This window comes from Corapipo altera, unplaced genomic scaffold (genome assembly GCF_003945725.1).
Source record: "Corapipo altera isolate COAL_440 unplaced genomic scaffold, ASM394572v1 75, whole genome shotgun sequence".
In the NCBI taxonomy this organism is placed as follows: Eukaryota; Metazoa; Chordata; class Aves; order Passeriformes; family Pipridae; genus Corapipo; species Corapipo altera.
The window spans coordinates 6084788-6112029 of NW_020884887.1; the positions used below are offsets into that span (position 1 = coordinate 6084788).

General features: G+C 48.9%; 1 protein-coding gene across 1 annotated transcript in view; it reads left to right on the top strand.

Moving 5' to 3' along the window:
- Nucleotides 1-27242, top strand: part of SH3PXD2B (SH3 and PX domains 2B) — a 69924-nt gene that overhangs the window by 9786 nt on the left and 32896 nt on the right. The window contains exons 2-3 of the mRNA XM_027643348.1: nucleotides 1588-1668; nucleotides 19853-19928. Of these exons, the coding sequence (XP_027499149.1) occupies nucleotides 1588-1668; nucleotides 19853-19928 (157 nt within the window). The remainder of the gene's footprint in view (nucleotides 1-1587; nucleotides 1669-19852; nucleotides 19929-27242) is intronic.

Sequence of the window (27242 nt, forward strand, 5' to 3'; positions counted from 1 at the left end):
TTTGCTGATGCTGTGGTGCCTCCCTCGTAGCAGAACATGGTCTATCCAGGTCTCCACAGCTGGCACAGGTATTGCCTTGCAGGAGCTTTCTGTCTTCCTTGTGTTAATATGTAGAAAGCACAGGTCTTTTGGCTCAGAACAAAGAGTTTGTGAATGAAAGAGATTCACATTTTGTCTGGGAGAGGTTGCTGGTGCTGTGACACCCAGCCAGCTCACAGCTGTGTTTGGGCTCATCATCGGGTTTAACAAAAGTGGATATTGAATTGCTGGGTTGAAAGTAGGGAAGTTCTTTATTTTAGCAATAAGAACTTGCTTCATCTTTCTGCCTCATTTTCTATCTTAATTTGGAAGTGATTCCACTGGGAAGAGTTTGACATTCCTCAGGAGTCTCCTCACCTCAGTGGGTCATGCTGAGTCAGCCCTCTGAGCAGCAGTGAGGTTTTGGTTAGAGTTTTAGTACAGCATTTGAGTAGGTTTGATGAGCTCAAATAATTGAGTGTTATGTTATCCATGTGATCCATGTGATCTCCTGGTTTTTGAGTTTCGATATCAGGCTGGGATGTTTGGTCACATTCCAGAATCTGAAAAAATGGGCATCTCAGTGGGAAAACTTGTGAAACTCTTGAGGGATTCTGTTTTTAAATACCAAAACATCAGCATTCTAAGAGCCTTCATGCCTTATTGTGTTAGCTGAAGTTCTAGCAGGTCCCTTCACCTGGGCTTTTTAATGTTTTGTTCCTGCTTCAGTGAGTTGATACTTGAATTTCTGGTGGAAATGAGGACATGAGTTAGGAGAAAAAAATGACTGTGCCCTCGTTCTTCTCAGTCAATCTGTTATCAATTTGAGATTTGCATCACTTGAGTGTTACACTGGCACTTCATCAAGGGTTATCTTTGATTTCTGTGAACAACAAGTGAGGACATTAGATAAGGCGTTGTCTCATTCTTCTATTTCCTTGTTGTCTTTCATAGAAGAACAAATGATGAAATGGGCTGGAAAGCCTGGTCATATGGTCTGTGAATAACCTGCAATGACGAGGATTGATCGTGTATCATTTTAAGGATCTGGAGGGTAGTTTGCACCCCAGAAAGAACCCAGAACCTTAGAGCTGCTTATGGCAGAACAGATGGAGTTTCAAACCTTGGGGGCTTGAGCTCTTGCAAACCCCAGCCCCAGGAGCCAGGCTGGTGTGGGGGTTGCTCTGGGATCTTGACATCAAACTTGGTGCTGCAGCTGTAGATGGGATGGCAAGGCTCAGTTATTAATCATAATGTGTCTGGAGGGACTTGAACTGTGTTTTTACATGGATATGCCCTTTCATGTTTGGTGTGTGCCCTTATTTAGGGCTAGGGAGCTATCTCAGTTCACAGCTATAAGCATTTAGTAGACAGTTCAGTTACAGCAGTGGAGCTTAATAATTTAAACTTATGTATGTTCTGGTATCTCTGAAATGATTTTAAGTGCTCCTGTGAACTCCCTGGTTGACACCCAGCTTTGGGGGCTGTGCTGGCAGCTTTAGCAGTGTTTGGGTTGTGGTGTGGGTTGTTGGGTCACTCCTCTCTGATTCCTTCCTCTGTTCCCTACAGGTGTACATCATCAAGGTCACCTGGTCCAATGGATCCACAGAGGTCATATACCGACGGTACAGCAAGTTCTTTGACCTGCAGGTAAGAATTTATCCAGTTTTGGGGGTTTTAACTTAGGAAGGTCTGTTGAGCTGTGTGGTTTCTGCCTTATGCTGACCATGCCTTCTGTGTTCTACCAGTAAATGCTTTGATTTGAGGCAACCTAACCACAATTTTGGGCATCCTTGAGAAAGCAAGAAAAAAGCAACCTCAAAAACTGGACGGACTGTTCGCTCCAGTGCCTCTTGCACATCAGTGGGAACATCCTGGGTCTTTTGCAAGTCCCAGTTTTAATGTTCTGGTGTTGGTTTCTGGGCTAAGTGTGCCCAGGGCTGCTTCTGTGTGTTCGAGTTTCTGCAACAGAAATCTGTGCAATTGGTGGGGGTTTTATTGGGGACTTTCTGTTTGCTTTGGGGGAGGATTTTGTTAAAGTTAGGCCCAAATTCCATTCCTGTGGAGCTCATACCATGCCTTTCCCAGCAGCTGTCACAGCAAACGAGGGCTGCCGCTGAAAAGTGCTGATTCCCTGGGTCGGTGTCCCACTGACATTCTGGGGAGGGCCAGTGCCAGCCCAGAGGGCAGCTGGCAACATCTGCTTTAGTACCTGAAGGGAGCCTAAAGACAGATGGAGAGGGACTTTTTACAAGAGCATGTAGTGGCAGGACAAGGGGGAATGGCTTCAAACTGACAGAGAGTAGGTTTAGACTAGATATTAGGAAAAAATTCTTCCCTGTAAAGGTGGTGAGGCACTTGCACAGGTTGCCCAGAGAAGTTGTGGCTGCCCCGTCCCTGGAAGTGCTTAGAGCTAGGTTGGATGGAGCTCTGAGCAACCTGGTCTACTGGGACGTGTAAGGTCCCTTCCAACCCGGGCCATTCTATGATTCATTTACCTCCTGGTGCAGGGAGGAGCCAGGAGGAAAATGGAGCTGGGAGGGAGGAGGCTGGAAAGGCAGTTGGGACAGGCTGGGTTGCAGAAAACCAAAGCCAGTGTTCTGGGTGAGCAGGCAAAGGGTGTTTTCCACCCCCTCCTTCGTGGAGATAAGCCAAGGGGTCTGGCTGAGCTTTATGAGCCAAAACACAAACTGAGCTGCTGGAACAGGCTCTGTGCAGAGGAGAAAAGAAAATGCATGAAGTGATCTATGGAGAGGCAGCAGCTGCCAGAAGGGCCGCTGGCATGCCCCTCCTGGGCTGTGTGTGGGACCAGGAGAGGAGCTGGGCACCTTCTGCCTCCAGCATCCCACTCACGTGAGGCTGAGCATTGCTAGAGGTTTTATTTCAAAGGGTGCAGTGCTTGCCTGGGAATGAGGATGCCTTTCCTGAAATCGCTGCATCCAGACACTGCTAAAATTACAGCCTGCCCAGCAAAGCAAGCCCCTGGAATCCAGATGGCTTTCCCAGGTTCAGCCTGGCTTCAGGTCAGCCTGTGGAGCCTGGGATTGTGTGAGATGCTGCTCATGTCAGTGGTGCCCTGTCCCCTGCCCAACAGGGCACCCTCTGCAGAGCTGTGGATCTGACCATGTAGAGGCCACAGTCCAGTGAGAGCCCAGCTTTGGCAAGACCCTGGGTGTCCATCCCCTGCCCTGTGGTGCTGCCCTGCATCATCTTGCTGGGTAAGGCCAGGTAGGGTGGCATGAGCAGGTTCTAGTGCAGGCAGGGGTTAAGCTGTGTGCAGCTGCTTGTGTAACCAAGGAAATATTAAAGTAAATAAACAGGGAACAGCTGTTGGGCAGCAGCCAGGGCTGGAAGGAAATGGAACTCGTGCTTCCTTCTCCACAGCATCTTATCTTCACTGGTGCTCCAAGGTGGTGGCCAAGCTCATTCCGTTGTTTGCTGCAAGGAGGGCACAATCTTTTGGGGTTTATTCAATAAAATGGTACCTCCAACTGTGTTGTTTCCCTGGGCTGCCTTGCTCCTTGTGAAGAAGGAATGTAGGGAATAGTGGCCATCCTTCCTGTCTCCATCCCCTTCCATCTTGGCTGGATCTGTGCATGCTCCTAAATGGAAAGTGTCATCACTGGAGGCTGTCTGGAGTCAGAGCCTCAAACTGGCTCTGCAAAATACCCTGGAGCACCTTTAGAGTCAGAGGTACTTTATACATATATATATATATATGTATCTCATTGTGCAGATGGGAAAGTTTAAGGCAAACGTCTCCCCCCTTCCCGGTTCCCTGCAGCTTTTTCTTAAAAAATAAAAAGTAACCACTCCTTTTTGGCTCTGTTTAAAGAATGAAGGAATCTGTGGTTTTTCCCTTCCTTCCCCCTTATCACACATGCTTCCTGGTGTCCTTATTTTAAACTTGTGGTGCAGTACAGTGGAAATTGGATTGAAAGGCGAGGAGTGAAACAGATCCTCCTAGCACAGTGGAAAAAAATGCTCTAGGTAGGCTTGGTAGCACTGACTGTTACCATTGCTGGAGGGCTTTATTGTGTGACTGTTGGATGATTCTATGCCAGTTTTAGCTCTTTAGGCAGAAATTTTCCATGCTGGAAATTATTCATGCCTCTGGTTATTAAAAGGAAAAAAATCCACAAAACCCCCACAGAAAACCCTGATTGACTAAAATGGTTCAGCTGCTTCTGAAAACAGTAAGAGGGGAAAATATTTTCCCCGGGTCCAGGTCTGATGATCTTTTGGTGCGTTGGAGGAAGAATTGGAAACTTGAGTCGCAGGTGATTTCTGTGTCAAGAATCTGTCTTTCATGTTATCCAGTGAAAATCCATCCAAATTTATTCATCCTTACAGCCTTGAGCAATTGCAGTACATGCATGTTTGGGTAGAGATATTTGTTAATTTAATATCAATGTTCCCAGTGATTCTGGCTGAGCTTTTCATGCTCCTGTCTGAAGCTGAGCAGGGTTTTGTTTTTTCAAGAGCAGCTCTGGCCACATTCGGGTGAAGGTTGGTGCACCCTCTTTTGCTCTCAGTGACTCTTCCTTGTCAGTGGGATGGAAGCCATTTGATCCAAAAGGAGAACTTGGTGGGGCAGGAGTGAGGGCTGGTGGGGGCTGACCCTGGGCTGATGTGATGCTGCAGTTCAGAGCAGCACAGCCACAGACGTGTGAGTGGTTGGGGATTTTCTCCTGATATTCCCTGTGGGGCCACAGCTGATTTGCTTGTCACCTTCCATTGTGGCCAAACAATTATTTTAGGAGTAGGGCCAAGTAAAACACGTGCACGCTTAATACTGACAACCTCGCCGGCTCCCACTGCAGCCGGAGGGCAGTGTCCTTCCCTCCCCAGCCAGGCAGGAATGACACTCAAAACAAACCATCTGCTGAGCCAAAACAGGAGTGAAGCCTGGAGTTTACTGATCTCTGACTCCACAGAATCATTTAGTTTGGAAAAGACCTCCAAGATCGAGTCCAACATTTGACCGATCATCACCTTGTCAACCAGACCAGAGCACTGAGTGCCATGTTCAGTCATTCCTTGAACACCTTCAGGGAACGGTGACTTCTGACTCCCTGGGCAGCCCATTCCAATGCCTGCCAACCCTTCCCATGAAAAAATCCTTCCTGCATCTGTCTGGACGCAGAGATGTCAGACCAGTTGTGTTCCCCGTGCTGAAATGGGGAACCTCTAAAGCCACCTTGCTGGTTGCAGCAATGCCACAAAGGCTCTGCTGTTACCAGCTGGGAGCATTCAAGGTTTGGCCCAAGTACTATGGATTTGCAGAGCTCTTCCTTGTGGTGTCCAAGCCCAAACCTTGCTCTGTCCTGCAGAAGTCCAGGTTTACAGCTCATCACTGCAGCAGCCTTTCCAAGCACCACCCTGCATTTCCCTTCCAAGGCTGGCAAAACATCCCCTTTCTGCCTAATTACCTGTTTCCATTCCATTGACCACACCAAGGGCCATTCACTGTCACGCAGGAGGTTGTCACCTTCTCTTTAAGGGCTGGTGACCAACACTTCTTCCCCAACTGATCTCTTGTATCCCAGCATGAGGTACAAGCTGCTGCTTCCTCCTAGTCCCAGGACAGTGTTTTAAGCAGATGAAGTGGTGGCTCTCGTCCCTTGGGAATCATGCCCTTTTCTGCTCTGGGGTCACCCCAGGGAGGCTCAATGTATCACGTCAGGTGGTGAAACTGGGAGAAGAATGATGAAACCAAGGATCAACTCTATCTCCTACACACTACTCATTGCAGGAGAAAGCTCTCAGGGACCTGGGTAGAGCTCAGGAGCATTTTTCCTGTGTAGATCTCTGTCCTCAGGTTCCTTCTGCCTCTCCTCCTTGTTTTCTCTGTGTTTTCCATCATGTGGCAATTTACATGAGGGCAACTTTTTAGGGATTAAGAAAGATAAAATTGTAATTCTAAAGCTTGCAACCATGTGTAACTGTATGATTTGTAGTAAATTTGTAACTGCAAACACCAAACTCAGTTCTGCGTGAATCTCTTGGCTGGAGGAATAATTTCCTTCAAATAGGACTGAGGCTCTTGAATAACACTCACTATACCAGATGTGAGCTATTGGGAGCAGATGGATGCTGTTTCTAAGAAATAAAGGCAGTAAGATTGATGCTTGCAAGGATGCCAGTTGTATCCAGGACACTAATTGGGGCTGGCAGGTATGCTGAGAGTGTTTGCTGGCATGGAAGTTGGTGATCAGACATGTGGATGGCTTCTCTGGTGGACAGAGATAAAGGACCAGGGTCTGGTGTGCCTGAGAGATGCTTCCAGCCATGCTGGCAGGGGAAGAGCTGTGCAGTGATTGCAGGGCTCCATTGGATCACATTGGATGCATCACTCGGCAGGAGGTTAACAAGTTTCTTGGAAGGATCCTGTTGGTTAGAGAACAGATTCTGGCTTGTCTTTTGTGTTTTTTTATGGAAACCCCCAAAAAGAAACATTTTTTCCCCACTCTGTAATTATGAGCTCATCAGCCACGATGGTAGTCATTTCAAGTATTCATGTGACCAAGAGCCACTGATGTCTTGATACACTCCTAAAACATCCTTACATCCAAACCCAACCCTTTTATACCTTTCCTGATATTACCAGCCCCTTGTGCTGGCCCTGGGCAGGAGCTCTGCTCCATGTCCTTGTCATCTCTGCCTTTCAGATGCAGCCACCTTCTCAGAATCACAGAATCATTTAGGTTGGAAAAGACCTCCAAGATCATCAAGTCCAACCTGTGACTGATCCCCACCTTGTCGACCAGACCAGAGCACTGAGTGCCATGTCCAGCCGTTCTTGAACACCTCCAGCAATGGGGACTCCACCACATCCCTGAGCAGTCCCTTCCAATGCCTGACAACTCTTTCCATGAAGAAATTCTTCCTGATGTCCAACCTTAACTTCGCCTGGCACAGCTTGAATCCGTTTCCTTTTGTCCTGTCACTGGTTGGTTGGCAGCAGAGCTGAGCCTCCACCTGGCTACAGCCTCCTTTCTGGCAGTTGTAGAGAGTAAGGTCTCCCTTGAACCTCCTTTACTGAGTAAGTTGAACATCCCCAGCTCCCTCAGCCACTCCTCATAAGACTTATGACTTCGACCAGCCTGGCTCTTTCCATTCCTGTCTTGTTTTCCATCCTGTCGTGTTTCAAGAGTGCCCTTCTTGGGGACAGGTTACCCCAGGGCTTTTCCCCTTGCAGTCAGAAACATTTCCTTCAGTCCTTGTCCCAGCTGAAGGTGATAGGAGCAGGTGATGCTCTGTGGCTGCTTCTCTGCACAGAGGTTTAATTTTGAGCCCAGGGTTGGACACTTGACATAGGCTGGAGTAAGGGCGCTTGCAGCATGATTCAGGGACAGAAAAACCGAGGATTTTAAGCAACATTAAAATTTACTCTGGCTCTCTCTCCCACTCCAGTCTGCCTGTGCATTGAGTGTGTTTCCCAAATTGTCCATATGTTTAACAAATCCTTCAGGTTCTTAGCTGGAAGCTTTCAGCTTTGACCCACCTGGAGCCATGACATCTTGGACAGAGTCATGCAGCCCTCAGGCCAACAGCTTTGTGTGCAACACCAAAAAATAAATTGTCTGTTGAAGTGGTGCCTACTTCTGTGAGAAAATTGGCAAAAGGCAATGGTCTGTGCCTGCTGTCTCGATGTGGAAGACAGATTAGGCCTTCTGGAGGGGGTTCCTCACCTGTTGTGTGAGGCGCCAGGCAAAGGCAGGAGGGGGGGGAAAGTCTGTATCTTAGTGATTCAGACTGTTTTTAAATAAAACAACACATTAAAATTGGCTCAGATGACTGTAGCTGGCACAAAAAGATGAATTGTTCTCATCAGCTTGTTTCAGGCTGTTGGACTCTTGAAAAATGAAAATGAACCTCTTGCATTTTTTCCAGTACTGTGAACCCTGTGCTTGCTTTCCTCTGCCTGTACTTCTCCTTTTCCTCCTGGTCTGCTCTTTAACCTGGGCTTCTGGCAGGGTACACAGTTCACAAAGGTGAAGTGTGTGTTATCTTAATTCAGATGTGGAAAACAAGGGGCAGGCAAGCTGAATAATGTGTCCCAAACAGCATAAGGCTCCTTCAGGTGGGAACACCAGCCAAGGCACTCCTTGGATTTCACCCTTCTCCTGGGTGCTGCCTGGTCTGGGCGGCCTCTTTGATGGAAAAGCCCTAAGGCAGCTCTGCCAGTCTGTGGCTTCAGGAGATGGATGCCTTTTTGTGTCCAGGGATTGTAAACAGGGCTCTTTCAATAGCTATTTCGTAATAGGAATCTTATTTCAACACTCTGGGGATTTCTTTTTTCTCCAGGGTTTGTGGAGTTCAGCAAAATTCTGTGCAGTTGCGTGTGCAATGTACTTTGTGGTTTCACCTCGCCACAAAAATAAATCACCAGGATCTCACTCTTAGGCAACTGGATCACAAAAGACAGGCCCTTGCGTGACCAAGGACAAGAAAAAACCCACAGCTTCCTATGGTGAGGTTTCTGCTACAAAGCACTAGCAACTGCTTTTTCCTCTGTGCCCAGACTGCACTGAGAGCCAGCAGCCTAAACACCATAGCAGAAGTGTAGAAATAGTGAATTCCCATAATGGGACTCAAGAGAAGGAGAAACACTTTCCATTAAATAAGGACTACCTCTGTCTGTATAAGAAACCACCAGTATTTTTCCAGCAGTGCATCTAAGATCTTCATCATTCTCCTCCTCTCTCCCTCCACAAAGAACATGTACAGGCCAATGCACTTCAGCCTAGTTAAAAGTTGGCTCCTCAATGTTTTCTCTTTCCAAATGTCTCCCATTTATAGCTTTCCAGCATTTGGCAGCAGGAGTCGGTGCGTTCCCGTGCGTGCTAGTGCCGAGGCAGGTCACTGAGTTATAATTGGCTTGGGCTGGCACCCTGACTTGCTTTGAATTCCATGCCTGGCAGGAGAGCAGGGCTGCTGAAAGCTGTACCTGCCCCTGGGAGTCGGCAGCTTGTCTCCCTGAGAGTCGATGCTGGAGGAGGGTTCCCAGGCCAGTGTACACCCGGGGTGTGCACGTCCGCAGGAGAAATAATTTTTAATTCTTGTAGCTAAAGCCTTTCTTGAGCAGCTGCTGAGAACAGCACTCAGTGGCTCTTGGTTTATTCCAAGCTGATTGCCCTTCCCTTTTTCTCCAAGCGTGCAGCTCCACACACTCCCACTTTGAGCCCATCTCCACCTGCTCCCATCAGATTGTCCCTTGTTCCCAGACACATCGCCTGGCACTGCCGTGATGGACTGATGGCAAAGGAGGGCTGGCTCCTGAGCCTGTTCTCTGTTCATTCATCCCTGTTGGCACCCCTGATCTCCTTCCCTCTGGAAACTTGGCAGAGCAGCTGGAGGAGACAGCATTCACAGCCTTTGCTTCCGAGCCCCAGGGGAAGTACATCTCAGGAGAAGCATTGCAGGATGAGAGATCCAGAGGGAAGTCTGAGTGTAACCCATGGAGGGGGGAGGCAGAAGGATGGGGAGGATAAAAGTTCCATCCCTTGGGGATGGAGCTAAGGTCTCTTGCTGACAATCCAGTGTTGTTTTATTTGGTGAGTCTTTCGATAATGCAATGTTTAAAGGTTGTGCTGTAACGTGAGGTGAGGGGTTACACCCCTCTCCCTGAGTCAGGGGTGAGCTGATGCCCTTCCACTCCCCAGCTACTTATTGAAAAAACTCTGAAAATTTAGCTGCCTCATTCCTGGGAGGGCTGACCAGGATCCCAGGAGGGCAGGACCTCACTGGTAGTCCCTCTCCTCCCCACTGCCCATGGTGTCTGTCCCTGGGGAGGTGCCCAGGGCCCTGCTGCAGGTGCCTGTCTGTGACTGGGGGTTTTGGTGAGGTTTTGTGGGTCTGGGCTGATGCAAGACCCAGTGTCTCTGCCTGCTCTTAATCAATCTAACACAGCCCACTTTTCTGGTGGAAAGACCTGCAATTTATATCATGTGGCAGCCCTGGATCCAAAATGAACCACTTTCAAGCTGATTGATGCTGCCTAGGGAGAAGCTGAGGATGGATAGCAGTAAATCAGTGTAAAGGAGTGCTGCATCTCAAAGTAGTGGATTTTTAGTAAAATGGTTAGGACCTGTTTATTTTGCTAAATCTATATGATATAGTACAGACAGTAGCATGCACCACCCACGTATCATGGGCATCAAGAAGTGGAAGCAGTTTTATGGTGAATGGAAGATGGAAATAAGAGCTGAGAGATGGTGGTTCTGGGCATGTCCTTGTAGAGGAAGGTGATAAAGCTGAAGAGACGACGTGTTTTTCTGCAGTCCTGATTTCTCACTCTTTTCCATGCCTTTCAGTGGATTACATCAGGCTGTCACAGGTCTACCACAGTGCTGTAAATCACTGCTCCAGCACTGCCTGTTGGAAGTGCTTTTGCTGGAGGATGTCTTGCAGTCTTGGAGTCCCCTGGCAAAGCAAGGTGTAAACCTCTGCAGTGATCTCCTGGGGTCCTGATGGGCCTGGGCACAAGTGAAGGATTTAACCACTTCCTCGCCCTTCCCAGCACTCTGCTCCATCCAAGTGATGCTCCTTTTTTCTTACTTTCCTGCATGTTTTTTGCCCTTCTCCTACACGCTCTCTGCCCTGAGGCTTGTCTGTCTCCAGATTCCCATCACTGGGATCCAGCACAGAATTTTCCCGGATGTGTGGCAGGCGCCCTGTGGCAGGGATGAGGAAGGCAGGTCTGTGCCAGCTGCAGGGGCTGCTCCATCGACTGGACTGGTTGGTGGAGATCATGTGGGTGAGCAAGGCTGGGTGTGCAGGATCTGCTCTTCCTCTGTGACTCAGGGCTTCCAGGCAGCAGGGAGGGGGACCTTGTTAGCCAGAAACTGGAGAGGGAAAAACGTGACCTGGTGCCAGTGGGTGGATGCAGCAGGGCTCTGGCAGCCAGCCTGTCCGCTCTGTGGTGCCATGCTGACTCCATGGTTTTCCTACCAGTGGCTGAGGCTTTCCTCCTCCACTGCCACGGGGGTGTTGCAGTGCTGTTGTATTCGTGGCACCACTTCTGCTCATCTTCCCATTGCCTTGTGGCTCCCACACGTCTCTGGGATTTTGGGTGCTGCTCTACACCCTCTTCTGTGGTAACTTCTGTGTTCTGTTGTTACCTGGGATTGCAATGTGAGCAGTAACCTATGGGGAAAATGGTCTCTGGGGGCAGTAGGACAGCCAGCATTTTCCCTGTCATAGTTCCCCTTCCCTGAGCCTTTCTGCCTTACTGGTACCATATCTCGAGGCTTTTGCAGTAGGGGTGAGTCACTGAGTAGTGAATTATAAATGATGTTTATGGCTGTCTTTACCTGGCAGTGTGGAAATTAGATCTTGGAGATAAGGTTTGGGAGGTATAATTAAGGGAGGTGAATTTATTGTTTTAATACTGCCTTTGATAGAACATTTAGGGTTTGGGCAAGAAGCAGCTTTCATTTGCATGTCATTTTTCAGTGCTGATACCATATTACCTTAGCCAAAGCAGGTGTTTTTCAATACAAAAGGTGCTGTTGTGCACCTTATGGAGAATTCCTTGCACTCCCATTTTCCTCTGCAAGCTGATCATTTAGCATCAACCATGATCTGGTACTTGACCTTTTTGGAGAGGAAGAAGATATTTTGTTGTAGCAGACTTTGAGAAATACCTCCCTCAGCAGGTGGTTTGGATGCAAAGAGGTTTGAGACCCTTCTGGGACTGATCCCTCTCCCCAGGTTGGTAGAAAAACAGCCCTACAAGCTTGGAGTGGCTCCTGGAGAGCCAGGAATGAGGAGGAGGACGGAGGTGAGACCTGTCCCTGTCTTGTGCTGCAGGCTAAAGTTCTCTTGGTTTTTCACTATTAATTTTCTTTAAAAGGCTTTCCCCTTGATGAGTCACTTAAAACATTAAGAAAAAAAGCCTTTTAATTTTAGCAGTTAGGTTTTAGTGTTTCAAATTGAAACATTGATTGTAATGGATACTCATCTGCTGGTTTTCTTCTTGGCAAATCAGCATTTTCCAGTTCTCCTCCTAGCTCCAGGAAATAAAAAAGTCCCCTTGGAAAGTTCCCAGGAGCTCCAAGTTTTCCATTCGGGGGTCAACTGCTTTCCATGTGCCAAAAGGTGGCTGCTTTAAGCCCCAAAACTGGGGTGTTTTTTTGCCAGTCAGTGCATTTGGCCAGAGGTTTTCCACATTTTCTCTCTTTGTGTCTCTGTGGTGAGATGACACTTTGAGAAGAGCTCTCAGATGCTGCCAGGGCTCATGCTCCTTAGTGGTTTTGTGCTGGAAAACCTTGGCATTGCTTGATCCTGGTTGGATTCTAAAAAGGCAGGTGCAGTTCCAGGTAGGCAGTTGGGGCTGAATTTTGTGTGAACTCTGCATTCTCGTGTTTAAATGCACAGAAAGCAGCAGGGTTGCTGCACTTTGCCTGCTGCTGGGGTTCCTCCACGGTGCCTCTGTGTTTGCTGGCTCCAGGCCCTGGCAGAGGGCGAATATCCCAGGTTAGGATGGCATTTCCCCTGGAGTTGTGCTGCATGTGCTTTATGCAGTCCCGAGGGCTCCCCACGGGGCTCCCCATTCCCCAGCTGCTTGGCACTGCTCAACCTTCCCTGGTAAGTACATTAACTCCTCTGTAAGCCGTGGGGGCCGGTCTCCTCCACCAGACAGCACTTAAGCGTCTGGGTTTGCAATAAATGGAGTCTCTTGGTGAGCTCTGGCCTTCTGGCAGGGACTGTCTGAACCCAGAAGTGCTCTCAGTCCTGTCCTGCTGTCATGTGGGTGGTGGCAGTGCCCAGCTCCTGCCCCAGCACTTCCCCACAGTGGGAATGCACTATTTGCAGAGGCTTCCTGCCCAAGCTAGAGTTCTTGGGCGTTTCTGAGCTTGGCGTCTTTCAATCCCACCCTTTCTGGAAATGAAGGAATACAAGGATGGGTGGTACAGGTGTGGTGGGGATGCTGGTGGGTTCACACAGGAGCTGGACTGATCTGTGAGGCTCCAGGGCTCCATCAACTCCTGTCTCTGCTAGACAGAGAGTTTTATTGTCAGCTGGGAGAGGGCACAAATGATCATGGTCATGCTGAGGACTAAGGTGTATCTGTCTTCATATGGAGACCCTGGTTTTGACCAGTTATGCCTCAGGGAGCTGCAGGGCCTCTTTTTCCACTTGTGTAATTGTCCCAGCTGCTGTGGAGCTGCTCTTGATGACACCACCATGAGCCCAAGTGGAATGAAATCCTCCCTTATGTGGAGACAAAAACTCTCCATATTGGCTTTTCTGCTGACTGTGCTCATTTGGAAAACGGGGTTTGTGTTTAGGGAAGGAACAGCAGGGAAAATAGAGGGTTAGCAAGAAGTCTTATGCAAGAAGAGGGTCACGAGGCTGGTGTTGCTGACCAACAGTGCTCTCCCAAGGGGCTGACCTGCAGTTTTGCAGCTCTACCTGTAGCTCAGATACTGCCTCCTCCTTTGTCTCATCATGTTTGGGCCTGCCACAGATTGAAGACTTTGCATTAATTTCAGAGAAGGAATGTGCACATCTCTGCTTCTCCTCATCTTGAGTTGGGAAGGTTTTTGTGAAGGGAGGGGTCAAACAGAAATCAGATCATGAGCTATTTGGGGGAGGAGCTGGGGCAGGTCATCCTGAGGTTCTGGCAAGTGTGCAGCTCGGAGTGGGGTGGTATGTGCATGGAGCTGCTCTGTGACCCATTGCTGAAATGCTTGACTGGGGGTTGGCAGTTGGTGTGAAGTACCATGTCAGGTGTGACACTAACTCTGGTGGAGTATGTGAGCACAGCCCTGCCCCTGCTCCGCCCCAGCTGCTCAACACGTGAAATAGGGCAAAAGTGTTGGTTTTTCTCCACTGTTGTTTCCATTTCCACAACAGAAACTAAATCTTATGACTTCCTGCTCTTCCAAGCACGTCTGCTTTGGGATGCTAGAGAGGAGGATGTGGGGGAACACAGATTGCCTGTGCAGCCTTCCCTGCAGCAGTGACAGCGCCGGCGACAGTTATGGTGGTGGTTCTGTGGTCTTTGGCACTGGGCTGTACCAGCTCTTCCCTGCTCTTTCCAGGGGTACTTCCTGTGTGACACAGCCCCAGCTGTGCTGGAGGGATGTTCCCATGGATGGGATGGGGAAGAGGAAGTGGCGCAGACCATCATCACCCCCGGGTATTCCTGCTCTGTTCCCAAGCACGTCTGCCGGCAGGAGTCACTTCCCACAGCTGGGTCAATGTGGTGAATCATGGATGCAGGGTTGGTGCTTTGGGGGTGTTAATGCTCTGTTGCTGGTGCCCACATGGAGTGCTGCCACTTTCTGTGCTCATCTCTGCAGCCTGGGACCTGCCTACCCAAATGCCATCTAGAGGCTGCAATGACCAGGAATTAAGTGGAAAATGGATTAGTAAAGTACTGTAACAAGAATGGTGACTTCCAGGACTTGGTACCAATGGACTGAATGGAAAAAGCGATATATTTTAAACACCCAAAAAGCAGACAGAGGGATCAGCAGCTCTGTGAGGGGGCTGTGTAAATGGAGATCACTCAGCACTCTTCTCCAAATCCGAGGTTTTCTTTTTTTAAAACTAAGCTCTCTCCTTAGTCTCTCCCAAATATATTCTTTAGAGGCTTACAAAAGGAGGGAAAGCAGGCAGGAGTTGTTTGGGCCTTCCAAAAATCATAGAATCATAAAATCACAGAATGATTTGGATTGGAAGGGACTTTAAAGATCATCTCATTCCACCACCCTGCCATGGGCAGGGACACCTTCCACTAGATCACGTGGCTCAGCACCCCATCCCTGCTCACGGCACGGGGTTAGAATGAGATGATCTTTAAGGTCCCTTCCAACCCAAACCATTCTGTGATTCTATGAAATACTGGGTGCTCAGGATGGAAACATATCCTGCCCTGGGCAGTGGAAGCTTTTTGCCCAGTTGCTTTTGGAGGACCAATTGCACTTGGACCAAACCTGGGCATGCAAAGCTTCCACATCCTCCGAGCCCCCACGTGCAGGGAAACCCACATCCCTGAGTTTGATCCATGTGGTTATGGGCCAGCACCTGCTGGGGTAACACAGACCTGGCTGTGGCTTGGTCCTGAGGGTACCTGGAGGGCAGCATGAGCACAGAGCTCCATGCTGGCCCAGCCCTGTGCCTGCTGCTCCCCGTGCCAGGGAGCTCTTCACAGGCACCAGTGTCTGTCTAATGCTTCCTGTGATTTAATAGGAAATTTCTCTTGCAGTGGCAGCTGCTGCCAATTTGTGTGGCCCTTTTTTTCTCTGACCTCAGTTAATTCTTTTTTTGTCTATTGCTGAGCGATGCTTAAAGTTTTCCATCAGGTTTTCACAATCCAGGTTCTGTGATGCCATTTCCTAGTGCTGAGGAGGCCAGCTTTGCCTCTGTAAAATACACTTGAATTCATCACACTGCTTGGTTGGTCTGCCCTTCAGCTCCCTTTCCTGTCTGTGAACACCCAACTCTCCTTGGCCATGGAACAGCTGTTATGTGGTGCTGCAACCCTGGAGCCCTTCCCTGGGACTGAACTCCTGAGCTCTGCTTGGGAGCTGAGCTTGCTCTGTGTTAGTCCTTCTGTCTTCTGGGTCCTTGTATTTTTCACTCCCTTTTTTTTCATGGGCAGTCCTTAAAGATGCAGGGAAGGTGCCTCTCATAGGATCACAAAAGACTAAACATCAGTAGCCTGTGAGCTGCTGCCAGATGTCATTCTCTTCCCCAGACTATCTCCTTGGCAGAGATTTCCCAAACCAGTTGATTCCAGGGCTCAAGAGTGCTTTGATCTGCAAGAACACGTTTACAAAGTCTCTGGTTCTCGGCATCCAACTCTGTCCTTCATCATGTCCCATGGGGACGGGTGCTCCCATCATGGCAGGCGATTGCTGGACCTGTGTCCCTTTCCCACTGCATCTGAGGATCAGTGAGGTTCTGTCCTTTGGTGAATCACATTTGGAGGAGGACTCTTCTTCCTGTAAGAAGAGGCCTGGCTAATGGCCAGCTGAGCACGTGGAAGTCAGGGTGAGCAGTGCATGGGAATGTCCTCATCTGAAGTTCACCACCACAGGGACGTCAGGACACGTGGTGTGCCTGGCTGCCTGTGGCATTCCCCAGCTCACGAGGGAAGGGGCCGATGGGGAGTTTGGGAGTGTGGGATGAGAGCAGGCTTGGCTCAGACTCATCTTTTCCCCATGGCAAGCTGCTGCCTTCTCTCAGCAGGGATGCTGTTGCTCTCACAAAGAGTCTCTTGTGATTCTGCCACCTCACTCAACCAGACTATGAAGCTTTTTGTTGAACTCTTTTTAATTTTTTTTCCCTTCGGGTGATGTCAAAAGCTGGCTTCTCTGCTCTGGATAATAGGCATGTCTGCTGGAGGCATGGATTAGGTCAGCTCTCACTTGCTAGACCACAAAGGGGAATGTGGTTTTACGCCGAACCTCTGTCAAGCAGGCAGAGCAAATCCCGGAATCACAGGATGGGTTAGGTTGGAAGGGACCACAGAGGCTCATCTGGTCCCACCCTCCTGCTCAAACAGGGTCATCCCAGAGCACATGGCACAGGACTGTGTCCAGATGGTTCTGGAATATCCCCAGTGAGGGAGACTCCACACCCTCTCTGGACAATCTGTTCCAGTGCTCGGTCATTGCACAGTAAAGAAGGTCTTGCTCATGTTCATATGGAACTTCCTGGGCATCAGTTACTGCCCATTGCCTCTTGTCTTAATAAAAAATCCTCTTGATAAGAGGGGGGAACTTCCCTCACCCCATGCCTGCGACTGTGGCTCATGGCCTGGCTCTGACATCAGCTCCTGGAGTAGTGCAAGAGTGGAAGAGTTTGTTCTCCTTGCCTGGATATTTCATCACCCCCCAGCCTGTGGCAGTATAACTTGTTCAGGGATGTGAGCCACCATCCCCTGCAGAAGCTGGCACAGACTGGCTTCCTCTTCCATAGCCCTGGTACGTGCCACACAAACCCTGATGGTCAGTGATGGAGAACCTGGGCTTTAGAGCAGCTTTGCAAAAGCAAATCCTCCAGTCCCCCTGCTGCCCAGGACTTGCTGCAAGAGTAATTCTGTGCCCTTCTGGTTCATTGTTCTTGGGAGAATCAGGACCTCTGTGTTCACCATTTTGCCCTGACATTTTACTTTAAACCAGATTTAAATGAAAATCTTTCTTTTTTTCCTGTCACCTCTATATTTTAGAGGGAAAACTCTTGCACTGCATTGTGGAAAGCAGAGAAGAAGCAAAGTGATGACATACCTTATTACCTACTGGCACTTGACTTGAGGTTGTGGTTTTTTGGCAGCAATTTCTCCAAGGTTATTCCAGCTGGGAAATGATATGGCCTGCTTGCAGGCTGTTAGACCTGGGGCCCTGCTCCTTCAGCAGACATATCTCTGGGTTTATGCCATCTGCATGGTGTAGCCCTCTGGCACTGCACCATCAGCTCTGATTTGGGCAAAGCCCTCTGCTTCCCGGGAATACTGCTGAGCGTGTACATTCCCCTCTCCCTGGGATCCCCTGCAGCCTGCAGCACTCTTAATTGATTCAATTAGGATATTATCTTACGAGTTTCCTGTTGATGAAGGAGCTGTCTGCCAACGTCTTGGCTGTTGACACAAAGCTGCTTTTCAAAGGCTCCCCATCCCCAGCGGTGTTATCGCCTGCCCTGTTAATGGACAGCTCAGGATGGGGACAGTGGGCTCTCACAGTGTGCACAGACCTCCAGCTCACTCCAGACACACTCACTGCCCAGACATTCCTGGGTTAATAAGAAAAACAGCTAATTGATAAGATAAATTGGTAGTGGAGATAAATGTGAATAAACATGGGCTGTCCTGATGTTCTGTTGTGGGGAGCCTGGCTGTGTACTGGATATATCACTTGGACTTCCCTGCTCCAGTCCTGGATCTGGGAGCCACAGTCTGGCAGCCTGTGATCCCCCTCCCTGTTGCCAAGGGATCATTGAAGAGTGTGATATAACAGCTTCCCATGTAATAAAAGCACACCAAAATGCTTTAAACTACATCCACTCCAATCTTTTTTTGCTATTTTCTTGTCTGCCACAAATATTTAAAAATAGTCTTGGAAGGGTAGAAACAATGGAATTATTGTTTGAGACTCTTTCCCTTTAATTTTTCTTCCCAACCTGGCTGAGTGCATTGTTGAGAGCAAGACTTGGCCTCTCTGTGCTCTCCTGTGATCAGCAGGGAAAGCACTGCTCTAGAGGGCTGTGTGTCTGTCTGCCCATCTCCCCAGGATCTTGCATGGCCCCTTCTGGGAATGTGATGTAAGCAGTGTTGTTTGGAGTTTGGATGGAAACCCTCCCACAAAGAAGATTTGTGGGATCTCTCCATGCCAACCACCTCCCTTCCATAGTTTTTGCCTGGTGGGGACTGTGTTTCCCTGCCGCAGCTGGGGAGGAGGGTGTTCTCCCAGTAAACCTGCCTTGGTGCTGGAGTCTGCAGACCATCTCCTGATGCCTCTCTGTATATCCCTCCCACAGGCCTTGTGGAGTTGCTGCACCTTTACCCTTTTCTCATCCCTTTTTCAGAGCTGGACCTGCTTCCTTTGGCTTTTCTGGGCAAGACCAGTGCAACAACCTGTGCTGTAGTCCCTATCCTGCAAAGTCAACAGGAGTAAGACAGGCCAGAAAAGACATGGGGGACCTCAAAACCTGGAGATCTGCCAGCTTTCTGGAGACTTTCCTTGTCTCTGGGGCATCTCTCAGGTCTGGAGCTGATGTTTTCTGGTCGCAGTTTCGTGCTTTTGTGTGTGTGTGTAGCACTACAGAAGAACCATTAGCCACAGGCTGCGTTTCTGCAGATGTGTGCTCCTGTGTCTGCTATCCCAAACTGCCTGCAGTGGTTACAGCCAGTGCTGAGCTTGTTTTCTTTGGAGTGAGTGTTTTAGCTGTTCTTCCCACAGGCTCATGCGTAGGAAAACTGGTGAACTAGTATTTGCTGCTGCCTCCTCCAGAGCTGTGTGATGTGGCAGCCAGGCTGTGTGGGATCCATGGGACCGAGCCCCTGCCTTGCCACTTCCCCACCTTCTCCTCTTCCTGTACGTGCTGAAGGGTTCTCCAGACACCTCACAACCTCTTTTCCTCCCTCCAGCAAGAGAAGAGAGAGAGCTTGTGGCTGACAGGCATAGTGGTGGCAACCCACACAGGCCCTGGTGTGGGCTCTGGTCTGGCTGGGGTGCTACTGATGGCACTGGGCTGGGCTGGAGGAGGATGGGGGAGCGCTGCAATGAGAGGGTCCCCATGCTGAGCAGCTGCTGCAAGAGGCACTTTCAGTCAAGTAAAAGGAAATGGAGAGGATCTGGGCCGAAGCTCTGGATGGGTTTGGTGGGATCACATGGTTGGGAACAGATCTGGCCAGAGGGTCAGCCCAGGCACGTGCTAATGGGAGAAAACACAGCTTGCACCGTTCGTGCCTTGGAGGCTCACAGTGCTCTGGGGGCAAGAGATCCTCAGCTCAAGTTCAAACAGAGGCGGGGGAAGCTTCCAGTGACTCAGGGATTGCGTTGCTTAACAGCAGTCAGATGTGCAACTTGTTTTCCTCGCCCTTCGCCTGTCACAAGCTTTCCCAAGCTCTTCCCCCCAGGCAGAGCAGAGCCAGAGGCACCTCTCCACCAAAACGCAGCACAGGTGTTTTATGGGGTATCAGGGATGTGGTGTCCTCCTGTATTTTTATGGATTGATGGAAGAGCAGGTGATCTTGGCTTGCCAGGGAGGCTGGGGCAGGAGCGCTGCCCTGGGAGCCTGCAGTGCCTGGGGGAGGCAGGTCCTCCTCAGGCTCATTTGTGGCTGCTGGTAACCTGTCTTTCATTTCCTTTTCTAGATGCAAATGCTGGACAAGTTTCCGATGGAAGGAGGGCAGAAGGACCCCAAGCAAAGGATCATCCCCTTTCTGCCAGGTAGGAGAGTGGTTTTGCTCCAGCAAAAACCATGTTGGTTTTGGCATGGCAGGAGCTTTTTCCCATGGCAGGAGCCATCTGAGCAATAGCAAGTTCTTGGCCTGCACTGTGTCCATTAAAACATCTGTATTAAACCCCTCAGTATTTCTCTTTCCCTCCAGAAGTCACTAGTGGAAGACCTCAACTAAGCAACCCCCATAGCACAGCTTCTGCCACGGCACAGGGCTGAGGATGGTGTGAGGCTCCCCAGGAACTGCTCATACGCTGTTTTTCCTGTCCCGTGCAACTCAAAGAGCCATCCAGAGAGAAGGAAATAACAATGGAATTCAAGCCAATTGACAGCCTTGGCTTCCTCCTGTGATGTTTGGGGCTGATTGCTCAAAGACAGGATTTCTGTGGCATGACGTGTGCCCTGTCAGCCCAACGTGCAGCTGAGCAGATGCAATGGGCCGTGGCACTTTGTGGTGTGTGGGATTGCTGGTGGCTGCTGCTATGGGGAATAAAAAGAACCCTAATATGCCTTGTGAAAATAACCAGCCTGAGGGGAGTTTTTCATGCACCCATAGCTAATGGCTTTGACCACAGAGTTGTCTTACCCCTACCCCCAAGTAGCTAATGAGCATATTTAGAAATGTCACAGTGCCGTAATCACTTCCAGTGACTGTCAGGTCTGTTTAGTGCAGCCCTTTGTGCTGTACTTTGCCTCCTGGCTCTTCTAGAAATGTAAAGGCATTTGTGAGCTTTGCTTTTCTCTGACTGGTGTGAAGAAAATAATTTACACCCTGTTTTAAATAAGAGAATCTTGTCTGAGTTTCCCATAGAAGAGTTTCTGATTCTAGCTTGTTGTGGCATTGTAACATCAGCAAAAGCAAAGCACACCTGATGTGAATACAACAGAAAAGCCCTTGCTGTACAAGTACTCTTGCCAGCAAGGGAAAATGGAAGCCAAATTGGCAAAGGGCATAACTTGGAAAAATTGGATATATGCTTTGGCTGTGCTGTACTTGAAGAAAATTCCCACCAAAATGCTGCTATTTTCGGAAGGCCATGGCTTGGGAAGCCTGGTCGGAGCAGTGCTCCTTGCAGCACACTCGTCAATTCCTGTTTCTCCTTCTTGGTGTTGAAATAGTTTCCCTTTGCTAGGAAACATGTCACTGGGATTTCCACTGGAGGAAAAAGGGGGTTGAAGTTGCTGGAAAAGAAAGCCTGGCTCTTGTGTAAGCAAGGAGTTTTGGGGAGTTAGGATGACCTTCTAGAGAAGCACATGCATTTGTGTGTGTCGTCTGCAGAGATATTTGCCCTTTTGCTTTTGTTCCCTTTCTGCAACAGGCTTAAATAATATCATTTCAGAGGGAGTCACATGTTGACTTGGAAAACTGCTAGTCCATGCTTCTCCCAGAAATATTTCTTGGCATTTCATTTTTGCTGTGGCTTTTGACAGCTTGGGAGACTATTGATGCCTGACAGCTGGTACCTGCAGCTTTACCACAAGTGCTTTGAGATGCCAGCACAGGATAAAGGGTGGTGTGGTGAGAAGATTCCAGCATGGGATGCTGTCCCACCTCCAAGTAGGAGGTGGCCACTGCAAATCTTGCACCTTGCCTGTCCTCATGGGACAACTTCAGAAGTCCTCTTGCTTGAGGGAAGTTATGGTATTAGAAGTGGGAATTAGGTCACCTTTGCCCTCCTGCCTTTGCTGCTCATTATGGAGTGATCAGGAGCTGGTGGTTTTTCCTGGAGCAGGACAGTGAGCCATAACCTCCCTAGTGAGATGGCCTGCAAGCTCTATCTGCTTATGAAAGAGGACTTTACTTGGGAGTAAGGCCCTTTTAATAGTTGCTGGATATGTTAGAGCGTTTCCTCTACCGAGCAGCTCTTTGCCTTCCCAGTTTGGGATGACAAGTTTTGCTACTTACAGCTGAACCCAAACTTCATCTCTCTCAGCCTAGAGGTGCTGTCCAGGTAAGCTCAGTGCCAACAGCCTGGGTCTGTTTCTCTGCAAAACGTGGTTCTAGTGTGCTTAGACTTGCTGGGGTTTGATTGTGTTCAGCTTCTGTTAGTACTGTAGTTTGCTCCCAGTCCCATTTTGAGCAACATTTTTAGCATCTGAATTTCATTACCAGGGGAGATTTGGCTCCAGTGGTTTACTGCAAGTACACTGCTTTCTGAGAAGTCTGTTGTAGAGCAGCATTAGACATTGTGGCCACTGCAGTTCTCAAAAATGTCTCCTGTGACCCTGTGCCTCTAGAACAACTCTGGCTTTCTTAGCAAACCCTGAAGCCCCCCAAACCCAGGGTCACCACCACAACCTGACAAGGTGCCATCTGGGTTTGTCTGTCAGGCTGGTTTCCTGGAATGGGAAGAGTGTTCCATGATTACTCCATAGTTACAACACCCAGCCCACAGGAACTCTGTTTACTTTGTGTTACTTCATTTTGTTAATGCCTGCTTTGAGGGTTCAACTTATGGGAAATTTCTACAGACCTTGGTCTTTTGAAGTAGATCTTTGATAGTACAGAAGAGGCCTTTGTAAGTGCAAGTCCTTCAGCCCACTCAGGTCTTCTGAAGTGGAGTCATAAAGGTGGGTCCTCTGAAGTGGAGTAGATCAATTACACTTGAAGTTTGGGGCCAGGGCTTGTCCCTTGCTGGGTGGTGGCACCACACTCATCCCGTAGCTCAGCTTGGTGGGATCTGGTATTGCCTGGTGGGATGTTGCAGTGCTCCCGCACTGTACCTGAAAAGCTCTGCTGCCACAAAGGGGAATTTGAAGTGGACTCTTGGATCCTTCAGCTGGCTCTAAGCCCCTGGCACAGCCTGCTCAGCTTCGTGTGGTGCTGGGATGACTCCTTGGAACAGCTCTGGCAGCACCCAGCCCTTGCATGGCATCGACTCTGCTCCCTGGAGCAGAGTTGGGAACAGCTGGTGGGAGAGCAGAGACCTGTCACTGCCCAGCTGGGAAGTGTCCTCACCCGCAGGAGTCCGCACCAAGGGTTACACACTTGTTGGCTGGGAGATGACGGTATGGAGACCCCAGGAAAGAATGAACTAAGAAAACAAATGAGCTCAGTTGGGCCTGCTGTGTAAGGGCCGTGCCAGATCTTTCAGGAAACAGCTTTTATAAGGAGAGTGGAGGCTTCCAAACTCTGTACAGCCCCACTGGCCTGGAGCAGATCCTGGCCAGTCTGCTTCACTGGAAACGTGAGCCTCGGCAAGGAGGGGTTGCCTGAGGCTGAGCTAACCTTGGCTGTAAAATTGCTTTTTAGGAAGCTTTAGCTACAGACAATAGTGAACTCCCAAGAAGGGAGGAAGAGAAAGGGGGGTTTGGTGAGATCATTTTAGAAAGCAGAATTATGCCTCCTTTCTACTCCTTTCCCAGCCCACCAGCCTGCTTGATATGGGCATCTGTGCCACCCACAAACTTTGGGGCTTTTTTCCCAGAACAACTGTGGGGATGCTCGTAGCTCCCCACAAAGGCCCTGTGAGGGAGGTGGAGGACAGCTTATCTGTTTTCTAGCTATGGTGCCTGACTTGCCCCAGTCCTGTTCCATCTTCATCTGAGCTGGAGATGGCATCCTAATTGCTATTTTCTGCTCTAGTAAGATGAGCATCTCTCCTGTAGCATGGTTGTCTTGCAGGCATGGTTGTCTTACAGTCCCAGGCTGTCTTGCAACCTCTGTGCAGGACTTAGCCAAACAGATGTAAGGGTAGGACTCCTGGAAACACTGCCTGATCCCCCATCCCAGGAATAGCCCACGTAGCTGGCTGCTTCGTGGGCTGGGATTAATTATGTGTACATTTGGGGCTGCCTTTTTTTGAAGTGAGTTTGGAACCTGTGCCAGGGAAAATCTGGATGTGATTTGAAAGGTGCAGAGAAGTGAATTCTTTCCGAGGCAGTGGGGCGGGGGCAGAGGGGGGGGAGTCCTTCAGGGTAAAGCAAGAGGCACAGCTGGTTTTCCACTCTTGAAGTATCTGGCTGGGTTCACAGCCATGGTGGGCAGGGTGATGTGTTTCAGGTTCTCTGCCCCTCCAGCTTGCTGGAGATCCAGTAACAGCCTTTGGCTCAAGAGAGGTCTCCACCATTTTCCTTGCTGAAGTCCCTCTGCCTTGTGTTTTTTGGCTCCTTGCTCCTCAGTATAACTTCAGCTCTTCATGAAGAATTCCCACAGGAGGGAATAATTTGCAGAGCCCTGTTTCCCTGTTTGTTTGTTTGGAGAGATTAACCCCTTCTGTGGCCTGCCTGCTCTCACACTGCTGGAGACACAAATTCCTTATCAGTCCTTTCCCCAGGCTTTCCTGGCACTTTTCAGTCCTGATGAAGGGCTGGGGCAGCAGGGGCCGCACTACATTTCTTTGCATCCCCCTCCCCCCCTTCAGAGCTGCTTCAGCACTGTTTGCTCTGATTAGCCATAGAGGAGTTTGGTTCCTCCAGTCCTGGGAGAATGGAACCTTTCTGGCACCAGAGGAGTTTTCACGGTGACAGAATATTTCTAGCGGAGCGTCTCTTTTTCTTTGTAGGTATAAACAGGTTTTTAAGATCCAGCAAAAGCAGGCATAATGTCCTGGAGTCTGGGTGTTTGCACAGGGAGATGTGCCAGGGCAACCATTCTGTATTAGTGCCTTATCTCAGTCCTCTGTTTCCAAAATCAACTTGCTTGACACATTCCCAGGTGATAAATGTTCAGTCCACTCACAGCTTTGTTTGTGTGTATAAAGGACAGTGTATTTTACCACACTTCCTTTGCAATGACTTTCTTGTGCTAGCAGGGGTGGAGGAGACTCGCTGCTCTGATTGCTCATGCATAACATTATGTATGTAAAAAAAAAATCTAATCGTCTCTGAGTCCTGGATTTGTGACAAGAGTGAGAAGCTGGTGAAGTGCAGTCTGCAGCATCACTGACCTTTCAGGCTGATGGAAAGCTCCACTATCAGCAGGATGTGCAGAGTTGCCTCCCCTCACATGTCTTCCCCTTGGTATTCCTCATGCTGATGTTGAGGTTGAGGCAGGAGCACTGCTGGGAGGCTGTTAGTGAGTCTCTGAGGATGTTAGAAACATGGAATGACAGAATGATTTGAGTTGGAAGGGACCTTAAAGATCATCTCATTCCAACCTCTTGCCATGGTCAGGGACACTTTCCATTAGACCATGTTGCTCAGAGCTCCATCCAACCTGGCCTTGAACACTTCCAGGGATGGGGCAGCCACAGCTACTTCTGGAGCTACAGCGCTGTTGCAGAGACCAGATGAATAATGTGATATGTTTCTCTTGTGTTATATAGTCCTTGGCTATGTGAAAAGCCCTGGTGGACAGCACTATTATTCTCATTTTTAGGTATGGTCTAAGGAAAACATGCCCAGGAAAATGTTGCATCTCACTGCCCATCTTTCCCTTCCAGGAGGGAAGTGGTTTCCTGTGCTCTCTTGCCTTTCAAGTTGAGGATTTATACAGCTGTATTTGGCAGCATTGAAGGGTCTGCAATTATGTTAATTAGGCATTTTGATTAAAATCAGCTTTTTGTTAGAAAATAAACTTCCTTGTTGAAAAATACTAGATTGAGAGCAAATGAAGAGAGGAGTGGATTTCCTGCTGGTTCATATGCTCCATGCCTGGGCTAATTTAAGATCACTTCAGTCGTGGTGATGTATTTATTCCCCAAACCTATATTATTTTTATTATTATTATTCACTAGCATATGTTTGTTAAACATTTAAATATTCCCACACCCAGAACTTATTATTTCAGACATTTATAACATACCCACCCATCAGTGATTTCATTTTGGCAGACATAAAAACAAAACAGCTATTCCTTACTACTGCCAACAGAACTAGTGTGATCCATTCATCTTTTTTAAAATCATCATTCAAATAGAATCCTCTGCAGCAAATATGCTGTGATTGCTGATGGAAAGAAAAAACTGTTGATCATTTGCTTGTCTGATGGAAAATAATTGCTAAGGGCAATGAATGGAGCTCTGACCTGGTTGTTGTTCCCAGTCTTTCCAGACAAATTCTGTGTTCCCAGGTTATTCACTCTCAAAATCTAAAAGACAGATTGAATAGAGGGGTGATCTTTTTCACTGTATCATAAGAACTGCCAGACTTGGCTCTCGCAGGCTTTGAGAAGGAATGCACTTCAGAGCAGAGCATTTCCCACCATGAATGTCTCAGCCCCTCACTGTCAACAGGACATAAATGAGGAGCAATCCTTCTGGTATGAGTTGGTCTGACCCCATGCCTGTCACTGGAGGGCAAGGATAGACCTAGCACTGAGTAGGTTTGCTGTGTGCTCCCTTGGACAGTCCAGTTTCAAAGGCATTCTGCATTAACTGAGCCTAGCAGGAGACTTGGCTCCTCCGTAAAGTTCTTGTTCACTTTCTTTGCCAGCTGAAGTTGGGTTGGCTTAGTTCATTTCTGCTTAAAAAATGCACTGGCAGGCTGCACAAGTCATGCGTGGTTCAGGTCCTGGCCAAGTCAGGGAGAAGCAGAGGAGGGTCACCCAGCCTTGGATTTAAAATTGGGATAAGCACGTGGCCATTTTCCCATGTCCTGTTCTTGGGTAGCTTGGTAGGATCCAGCTTCTGGCTTGAGCAATGCCACAGCTCTTGTGAAGACTCACAGTGAGGGCTGAAGCCATGGTGTGATTCTACAGAGTGCTTTTCCCTGTTCTCATGTTGCTTGCACAGAGGGTGTGCTGGTATTTGGTTATGATGGGAGTTTGGGTTCTGGTTTGCCCCTTGGTGACCTCTTTGATACGTGAAGGGGTTGCATGGATGGGCACGTTTCTTTCCCTGCATTTAGGGGTGAGATTGGAAACCCAAGCAGGGACAAAAAGAGATGAGAGTTTCCTATGATATTGGAGAACTGTCAGGAAGAACTTGAGGGAACTCCATTACCACCCACCTCCCCAAAAAAGTTTTCCAGGTGATTGTGTTGCAAAGCAGTGCCAGTTCCTGGTGCTCTGGGAAGTGGTCTGAAATCCTACCACATACCAAGCCTTTTGATCACGAGTCTCTACGTGTATTTGTTTCACTGTCTGCTAATGGCTTTTGTCTCCTTAAATGCCTGAGAAGCTCTTCCCTCTGAGAGCAGCTTGAAGCATTTAGGACTCATTAGACTTCAAAGGAAAGAGGCCCGTACCACAAGCCAGAGGGGAGGAGACAGAGTGGCAAGAGGATCCCATTAATGGAGAACAAAAATAAAGCCCAGACAGGAAGGAAAATTCTATAGGTCTGACTCAGAGCTGCAGTCCCGACACAGTGGCTTTGACAACCAGTTTGTCACAGGAGTGACACAAAGAGAAACCCTCTGGTTTG